We start from the raw sequence: 10,455 nt of genomic DNA, 5'->3' as shown, positions 1-10,455 counted from the left end.
TTATAATAATAAATAATATATATATAAATAATAAATTACTGCTGTAATAAGTTCTTGTTGCCTGGTTAAGGGTTAAGAGGCGGGGATTCAAGAACCTTTTAGCAACCCAAAGTGGCAGTATTTGTCTATGATCCGTGTTATCGTCCACATTATTCATGTAATTACATCTAGCTACCATTCTACACGGTAATTTACATAATAACGGACGTCACTGAATACTAAAAATAAAAGGACATCAAAGCATTTCAACACTACTTTATACATATTGTAAGATATATAAATACGCTGACACATAATGTAGAAATCGAATTAATATTAATAATTAAAATGACGTTTCTACATCGACATTGAAGAAGACCCTTTTCTATAGAGATAAAACCTAACTATATTAAATGGAAGCAAAAAATTAACCATAATAATATAAATTCCATACAAACTGTGAAAAAGAAAACACATTATGTGTTACAAGTTACATAGAGGTATAACAAACTTCAATTTCCCAGTGATACGAAAACCTCAGAGAGCTCCGTCTTCTACATGCAACATAGATTTTAGATGAAAATAATTAATTGTATAAATTTAGATTTATAAATTTAAGTAAAAAACTTTGTTTAAATTTATTATTTAATTGTATTCATAACAATTTTGAGCAAGGTGACAGCTGATCCTTTTGGTTAATGTCCAATCCAACCATTTGGCAAGAGACATCCCATAACTTTGCGGCTACTTCAGGATCCCTGGCTTCTTCGGATGGGGTTTGTGGAGTGCAGTCACTGTGAACCAAGAAATAAAACAATCATTAGGTACCTAATAAATAATATTATTTGGCGTAGATACAATGTAAATTAAATAACATGTCTATAAAATGCTATGTACGTTAAGGGGGGACATGCTCGTCGAAGGTCAAAATTGAGTTTTTATTGTATTTTCAAACCATGATCCTGGACACTCCTTAAACGTTGTAGATAATCTATTTAGATAAAAATTATCTCGTAATAAATTATACTAATGGTTTCATAAATGCGTTTAATAATTAATAAACGTAAAAAATCTTAACACCACTGCACAGTTATGTACCGAAATATGACTATATTCTAAAACATTAGAGCGAGAGGTTTAAAAGAATACTATTTTATGTAACAAAAATACTTTATGCAGCCATCAAATGTTTAAAATAACTATAAAGGATAATAAGGCTTCAAAATTATATAAATAGATTATCTACAACGTTTAAGGAGTGTCCAGGATCATCGTTAGAAAATACAATAAAAACTCAATTTTGACCTTCGACGAGCATGTCCCCCCTATGAATTTGGAAATTGTAATCAAAATTAACTTTCTTTATCTTTTACTTTAGAGATCTATATTTTCAACGCGTCTTTTGCGATATAAGTTGATCGATTATTATTCTATAAATAATTGTACGTAATAATAATAAATATTTTTAGTTTAGAGCGACATCTATCGCCAAATTTTTGATTGAAAAGCGTCCATAGTTATTAATAATTATCATTCAATCGAATATCGACCATAATATTATTTTCAATTTCAATTTTCAATTTTAATTTATTTTACATATTGTGGACATTACAAATTATAAGTTTAAGACGTTCACAACATGACATTTAGAAACAAAGAAATATTATTAAAACAGTATTATGTAATACTGTAATTATGCAATATTAAGTTATTCTACAGTATAAATATGTAAATACAAAAAATATGAAGTATATAGGTACAAGGAAGTACACCGGATGAGTTAAGCAGACCCTATTTTAAGAATTTATAAAATAACATCCACCTATACTCATTCTCACGTAGATGGAATATATCAACATCCGAAGCAATTTGGTTGAACAGAGTTATTGCCCTCCCAATTGGAATCACCAATGGCAGGTTAGTTCTGCTCCTCGGGAGAACAAACAACTGATGCTCCCGATTTCTAAGATAGTTATCAGGGGGACACAAGTCAATATTATCAAGAATGGCAGAGTTCTCATTCACACCACGTATTAGTCGAAAAAAATACGTGGCCAAATATTGATATCTTCTAGCACTTAAACTACAGTATGTAAGCATACCTAAGAGAAAGTCAGTTGGATAAAGCCACGGATAGTATCCATATAACCTCAAATAAAGGAGTCTCAAAAATTTCTTTTGAACTCGCTCCACCATAAGGTCATATTTCAACTGATGCGGGGCCCAAAAAATCGACCCACTCTGAAGCCGGCTTCTCACTAAGGAATTATAAAGAATTTTTAATACAGTAACATCCGAAAAGACCCGGGAAGTACGCAAAACGAAGCCCAACATTTGTAGCGCCTTTTTACAAATGATAGCTATATGACCACTAAATGATAGCTTACTGTCAAACGCAATGCCAAGATCCCTTACAGATGGTATTCGCGAAAGAACTCTGCCATGCATCGAATACTGGAAAAATAATACTCGCGAGGCTCTGGTAAATGATAAAATATTGCATTTTTCAATATTGAAGTCCAGTTTGCTACGCCTGCTCCAATCTAATATATTGTCTATATCAAGTTGGAGTTGACGACAATCGTCCAAGGTGACAACTTCCACGAAGAGTTTCAGGTCATCAGCGAACAACAAAAACATAGCATTTTAATGATCATTGCTATGTCATTTATAAAAATCGTAAACAGCAATGGCCCCAAGTTTGAGCCCTGAGGGACACCAGAAAATGTATTGAACGTCTGTGACTGATAGACGCCATACGATACGTATTGTTGACGATTCCTAAAATAGCTCCCGAATAGCTTCAGAAAACGATCGGACAATCCAATTAGTTGGAGTTTTTCCAACAGGATGTCGTGATCGACTCTGTCAAACGCTTTTGAGAAGTCATTGTAGGAACAGTCAACCTGTTGGCCTCTATCTAGTGCTGACAACACATAATCTACAAATACCATCATATTAGTTTCCGTTGATCGGCCAACTCTAAATCCATGCTGCTCATTCATTATAAATGACTCAATTTTTGGATAAATCATGTTATGCATGATCATCTCAAGAACTTTTGCGGGTGCCGAGAGAACAGCCACCGGCCTGTAGTTCTCCACTGATGACTCGGTACCACTCTTATGGATTGGAGTAACCTTTGACGTCTTCCACAATTCGGGAAAGATACCCGTCTCCATCACAAGATTACATATATATGAAAGCGGGCCTTTGACAAAGTCAATACACCCCTTTAAAAAAATGTTGGGAGATTATCCGGTCCTAAAGATCGTGTGTTCTTTAGCTTTTTAATGAACCTAAACACAATGGCAACATCAATCGGAAGGATATCAATAGATTGGGCACCGCGTGATGGTTTTCTTGACGTTGAGGCAACATCCAGATTCGGACTACTACTTGCGTAAACAGACCTAAAGTGACCAGCAAATGCCTCTGCCACTCCAGATCCGGTCACCTCTTCGCCTTTCCAACTCATTGAATTGGCAAACCCACCATCCCTTCTTAAAGATTTAACATAGTCCCAAAACGATTTAGAATTTTCGCGGATGCAATTTTCTACCGTTTCTATATGCGCTCGATAGGCCAGTCGAACAGCTTGCCGCACTCTTGAGCGATAAAGACTAAACATTTCATAGTCTTGCTGAATATGCTTAGTCTTCCAAGTTCTATGGTAATAATGTTTGACCTCAATGTCCCCAATAACTTCCCGAGAAAACCACCTCGGGTATCGCCTTCCACCACGACATTGCGACTTCCTTGTAAAACACTGGTCAAAAATATACATAATGTTGTAAAAGTGCTGTACCGCGTCATTTACGTCACAAATTTCATACAACTCACTCCAATCTACCTCACTCATTAATGAGTAAAGTAAATCGAAGTTTCCCCTTTCAAACTTCCACCCCCTCTGCAGATTTATTCTGTGTGAAGGAATGTTAGTCATCTGAAGGAGAGTTGGACGAAACTCGTGTATTTATAATAAAAACATTTGGGCAAACTTCATAGTAATTCTTTGGATAGGTATTATCGAAGCGTGATGACGAGCTGGCAGACGGTGGACGTCTTATAACCAATTTGGATATCGACGAGAGGAATACCTACCTGTTACGCATGCTATAAGGTAGAGCAGCCGCCATAAAATTGATTCCTAATATCAGGGCATAAAAGACGAAGAATAATTCAGCAATCGACTTACCAGTAATACAGTCCGGATTCCTTGGCGCACGACGCGTCCAGTGCGCAGTGCAGCGTGGTCTGTGCTCCAGATTTTGGTGACTTCAGCATGACGCATCCGACCATGTACCAAATTACATTGGCGCCCTTGACCAGAAGTTGGTCTACGTGCGGTCCAATTTTGCAGCGGAGGACGCCCGGGTGGACTGCGTGCACGACGACTTCCTCAATGTTGTTTGCCTAGAAAGAAAAGTTAATTCGTCTCACACATTTCTCATACATTTTATGTATGTGTTATAAGGGAAGACACTTAGTAAATGTCCACTATGTAGCCGTATCAATATATATATATATATATATATATATGGAAAATACAATGTACTCGGTGTAAAAGCTATAGTGTGGTGAATCTACTAAACAACAACCTGACAGAGAGAACAGTTTAAAGACAAATAACGTACAGTTTACAATAACTATTTAATATCATAATATATAATAATACCATTTTTATGTATGGGTAATAAGGGGAGATACTTATGTCCACTATGTAGCGGTGTAGCCGTATCAAAATATATATATATATATATGGAAAATACAATGTACTTGGTGTTAAAGCTATGGTGTGGTGAATCTAATAAACAACAACTTGCCGGAGAGAATAGTTTAAAGATTAAATAGCGTACAGTTTACAAACATTACGTTACATTTAATAGAAATAGGGGATTAAAATTCAGCGGTCTGCCCGGTGAAGGATGAGTTCTCAACTGAGATTACGATTTTTTATATTCTTCGAGATGTTGATATATTTTTTTTATTAAAGTTATAAAACGAGCAGACTATGTAGGTACTGTAAATTTCTGGGAAAAAAACTGTACAGATCCGACGGTCTCGATTTTTTTTGTTTTGCTTGAAAAATTGTCTTTTGCGAATGAAAAAAAATAAGAAAACCATTTTCTTTAGCTGTTTCATTCAAAGAATAATCTCAAAGAAATTTAAGAAATTTTAGAAACGACACCTTTTTGGTTTTCAACTCTTAAACTTTAAATTTTCTAACTTCATTCTTGAGAAACGAGAATCTTGAAATTTCTCTAAGAAAGTCTCGAGTAATGAGATTTTTTTTCTCATAGTATCTCGATAATTCTTGACACGAATAAATGACGATCACAACTCTATTGATGAATTGACGCAAGTGCGTTTTTTTGAGAAGTTTAATCTTAAAATCGGATCCTATTACCAAGCTAATATTAAGCTAAGCTAATAGTACTAATAATATATATAAGCTGTGAAAAATTCATCAACATTGGTCCAGTAATTGCTAGGTTTTGATATAATACCTACAACTAATTAATAATAGGTACGTTACCTGAAGTCGTCTAGCCAGCTCCTTTGAAAATAAAATAATGGCGAGTTTACTCTGCGCATAGGCCTTGAAGCAGCAGTATTCGGTGTTGTCATAATGAAGATCATTAAAATTAATGGCCCCAACTGAAAAAAATAAAAAAAGTGTTTTAAATAGTGTAAGTTTTCCTTGCACTATAATAAGTATGATCTATTAGTTTCATAATCGAGACAAACTCTTCATAGTTTGCATAAATAGTTTCTTATTATAAACATAGGTAATGAATTTACGCAATAAATATTTATTAAAAGCATTTTTTTAATTGGCAAATTATTTTATTCTTCATACTTCAAAATATCCATATTCCAAACCCAGTAAACAGCTGTGGCTGTTTGTCGCGTTATTTGAAAAAGTTATAGGTATGGATTATAAATTTTAAATGATAGAAGTAAATTTAATCACTAATGTATTTAAACACTTAAAATGACTGACATTTATTAATCTGCATATTTTAATCGTACCTGGAGAAAACAGGTATTCTTTGACACAGGTACAAATCATTATCATAGTAGAATTAATAGTATGCGGCATTACTTATATGATATGATAGAAGAATATTTTTTGTCTATTATGGTTTGGTTTCTTTTCTTTTGACCCTGTCTGATCGTAATACGGTCATATGGGTCTCTGCAGAGTAGAGGTTTGTATTGACATATTAATATCATTATTATTCGTTGAATAAAATAAATAGTTTATTAAATTATTAGCACGTGCAAGTACGTTATAAGAGTTATGTTATAACTGTAAGTAAATAAGTGTTCTGGACGTCGGTTAGTAATTAGGACAATTTATTGATTTAAAACACAAAAAACGATAGCCAAAATTAGGCAATTCTATAAGCATTTCATGCACCCATTAATTTTGTCGAAATTAGACAGTATGCCCGTAGCTTAATTGGTAAAACACATTGGCGCGAATCCAGTGATCACAGATTCCAGTCCCGTCGGGCGGCGTATGTGAGGTTTTTCAAATACGTTCGGTATTATTATATAGATAGTGACGTGGTGTATTTAGTAAAATTTTCTTCAAAAACGACATATGATTTATTATGCATTGCCATCACCATCAACAGCCTATCTAGGGTAGACCACGCTTCATAACATTGGTTTGAGGTTGCTCTCGTTGTGCAGTGCGTAAGGCTCTGGCCGTCTATCTGGGAGCTCTGGGTTCGATCCCGGTGATGATACAATATATTTATATGATTTTCTCAAAGACTGGGGGTTTATGATTGTTAAAAATTGCTAACAACCACCTTGTACGAAAAAGCAAGGACATGCTTATTAATAATAAAAAAAGTGGTTTGATAATAAGAGAACATAAGTTGATCAAAAGTAATAATACAAAGTACAAGTTTTAATATACCGGTTGTGTTTACGAGTATTTGAAGTTTTATTAATTTTACTTTTTATGTTAAGCCGACTGTAAACATGATTTTATTTTCTTGCTTAGTGTCCGAGTACTTACACAAAGCTTTAACACGCGTAGAACACTATTATTTTATCCAACCGATGTTCGATGACACTAAAGTTGTGATCAAATTGAGATGCATGTCACGTCACTGTAACGCTGTCACGGCGACAAATCTAGTCTGCGGTTTCGTCATTTTGCAGAATATTTTGAACGATCACCACCTCTCTAAATTCAAGTATAGAAAGTGCGAACTCTAATGTATTACTATTATGAAGTATTATTAATTATTCATGCTAATTTTAATTAATTTTAACAATTTCTACGTGTGCGTACTGTTACGCATTATGCTTATCTCAACCTTCATGTTCAAGGAAAACCGCAATCACATCCTTATCGCCTACCAATTAAAAATACTCAAGTAAACAGGATGCACGCCAAGACGCACGCATGATAAAATCCACATGTTGATAAATATATTTGATTAAATTATGAATTGTGGTTAATTGATTTCCGTTGATATATAAACTCCATACAACGCTGTTTCTTTGTCATTATCTATCGTAATTAGTTACTAAGCACTTGTCTGTATAATTATTATATTCAATAAAAGTTTTATATCTACAAAGTCTTTGAAGAGTTAAAGTGTTTGCCCATAATCTTCCTAACAAGGGTAGTTACCTGACGACCTACCCTTTTGCAACGAGATCGATATTATAAATAAATATCTGTTCTTATTGTCCCAATCAGATGTAAATGAAGTAATATTACAACATTATACATCTGATCAACTTTCATCAAAGTACAACTCTAAGATAAAGAACATAACTTGTTTCTTTTAATTTTATCTGTTGTCTGGGACGTAACAGTACGTTAAAATTACTTGTGATATTATATCCATAGATAATATTTTGAACAGAAACCAACCTGCAGACCATAGATAATAGACAATATTCTTATGGAAAATACATAGTGCCGAGCACTGAAAACAAAAAACATGATTTTGACATGAGTCGAAAATGTGTAGGCATCTATAAAATGATAAAAAACTTTCATTGAGTCGTTCAGGTGTAGATGCAGTGTGGCTCAACGTGAGGTAACCTCATTGTTGTTCTGGTGATTTCAGAAGATTTTGCTAACTGACAATGTTCGTTTTTAGGTTCTAAATGCGCTACAGGATGGGAGCATCAGTCTGATTTTAAACACTAAGAAAAACGACAATACACAGTTTCTTCCCGTATCGGCAGCTTACTGTGATGTCACGTGATAGTAGGCGACATGCACCATAATGTATTTTCGCGCTTAATAGTTAAATCGTTAATATATTAAATTTAAAATTCAATTCATCCAAGGGGGTGGCAAGGACTCCACGCCCGCCTGTGTATATGACATATGTTTATGCTTGGTATATTATTATAAATAATATTAAGTAATACTCACAAAAATGCACGCTTGATGTTATATTAATAATCCTCGCCGCTTTGGTCCTGACTAAAATCGGCAGAAGCGTCAGTGTAAAAAGAAAATGTCCCAAATAATTCACTCCGAAATGCGTTTCGAATCCATCGACCGTCTTTCCTTGAGGATACATCATGATGCCGGCATTATTCACCAGAATATGCACGTTGTTCTCGTTTGTCACGATTTCCTCACAACATTGACGGACGGAATCCAATGAACCGAGATCTAAGATGTAGTACACCAGTTTCCCAAGTCCTGTTAGAATGATGCACTTTTGTTCGATGTCAGTTATTGTAGATTCAGCTTCTGCGGTGGTAAGGCAGCACATTACAACACGTGCTCCTGTAAAAAATCATTTATTATTCGACTTATGTTTTCATACTGAATGACCACCCCTCTTCCCCTTGACTATCTTTCTGGATCCGTTAGTATAGTTAGTATAATTACCAGTGATGTAGTGAAGCCGGGGACCTTTTCATGCATTTTTCACCAATATTATGTTCTACGTAGTTTTGAGTCTCGTGAATAAAGAAAATTATTGTTATTGTTATTTTTAACTTCAAAACAATCGAAAACCATAAAATTAGGCGTAAAAATGCGAAAAAGCAATCAGTCAGTTCAATTAGTAAGTGATTATGGGAAAATGCATCCCATCGTTTCCATTTGATTAATCAATAATCGTTATCATTGCAGTTATAGTTGCATGTGCTTTAGAAAAATGGTGAATCGTAAGATTGGTAAGAGATTTTTGGGCTTTCACCGCGTGTTCTTCGTCCTTCTTTCCTCGGCGTCTCGGCCTCGTTGCAGATGCCGTCCTCAAGAGATAATTAGGATGTTTAAAAACTGAGACCTGGTTATTTTTATGTACCACTATACTACTGGTAATTACTTACATTATATGTACACGTATTAATTGAATCAACAGTGAATGTGCAAAGGTGTGTTAAACATTTACAGAAAAAGCCACTTTTGACTTTGGATTTTCCTAGGTTATGGGACTCCCTGCATTACGCGCTGATCCCCTTCATCTCTGGGACATAATCTATAGTATAGGCTTGGCAGTTTGCTCATCAAAATTTGAGCCGCGGTTGGGTGAAAAATTCCGAGAGTGTGTGTGCACACTCTCGACAAAAACCCAGCCGCTGTGAGTTTGATCTGAAAGGGAAGTAACAGTTATGGTCCGAGTCTTGAGTTCCTTGATGGATCTTTGTTTGTGCCGCTCTAGTCTTTTGGTCGCTATAGAAGCCCTCGCACGCTCGACTCTGGTTTTGAGGCTTGTGGTTTGAGTTAGACGGGTGTCTCTTGGCAGCTTGGGACTGACAGAAAAAAGTTTCTTGCCTCTTTTATAAAATTCTAACACTGTCTCTTTTCCAATCCCCGAAGTGCACCCGGTTACGATGGCAGTTTTTCTATCCAGTCGTGCATTGGTTTTACAAACTCCATTGAATAGCGGTCCGGATATCAGAGGAGATAAGAACCTGAATAACAAAATTACCTGTTACGTATTAGTTCAATAGAAGTATCAATTTAACCACAAATTTTATTACTTAATTTACAAACATATTATTTAGTGCGTATTATAGGGTGTATCACAGAGCTAATTTAATTTATTAATATAATATATTATTAGCTTAATTTTGCCACCATTTTACAATGGTGTCTCCATCCGTAATAGTTTCTTGGAGGAATAATTTGGAAATAAACATTACATATTTAACAGTTTATTTTAAAATTAAAAACTGAATGTTTAATAAAAATAATCAAAATATATTTTATGAACTACGTAGGTGTGGCGTTATATATATATATTTGAATTGTAATAAATTTGTATTTTCTTTATAAAGTATCTTGTATGTTTGTATGAATAATGTAATAATTTTAATCGTTTTCATTACATAGTTTTTGTATAATTTATTGAAATATTGTATTCCGTCTGCCCCGCTCCCAGAGTCTGCTGTTCACGCTGACATTTTCTGTGGTCTCCGGTTGAGAAATTCTAGCATAGAGGGTTATGGGATATTATTTGTGGAAAA

The 10,455-nt window shown here is 34.6% G+C and overlaps 1 protein-coding gene across 1 annotated transcript; it reads right to left on the bottom strand.

Annotated features, from left to right (window-relative positions):
* Positions 1-485: 485 nt before the first annotated feature.
* Positions 486-10,088, bottom strand: LOC147065372 (retinol dehydrogenase 12-like). Its single transcript, XM_085956972.1, has 6 exons — positions 10,075-10,088; positions 9,545-9,900; positions 8,402-8,764; positions 5,519-5,640; positions 4,178-4,395; positions 486-773 (listed from the first exon to the last, which is right to left on the bottom strand). The coding sequence occupies exons 1-6, from the start codon at positions 10,086-10,088 to the stop codon at positions 635-637; spliced, it is 1,212 nt and encodes a 403-aa protein (XP_085813098.1). The 3' UTR covers positions 486-634.
* Positions 10,089-10,455: the final 367 nt, after the last annotated feature.

This window comes from Rhyacophila brunnea, unplaced genomic scaffold, assembly GCF_057557595.1.
Source record: "Rhyacophila brunnea isolate RB1 unplaced genomic scaffold, BYU_Rbru_1.0 scaffold_6, whole genome shotgun sequence".
NCBI lineage: Eukaryota > Metazoa > Arthropoda > Insecta > Trichoptera > Rhyacophilidae > Rhyacophila > Rhyacophila brunnea.
The sequence above is the reverse complement of the archived record's forward strand: the minus strand, read 5'-3'. Positions and strand labels throughout refer to the sequence as shown.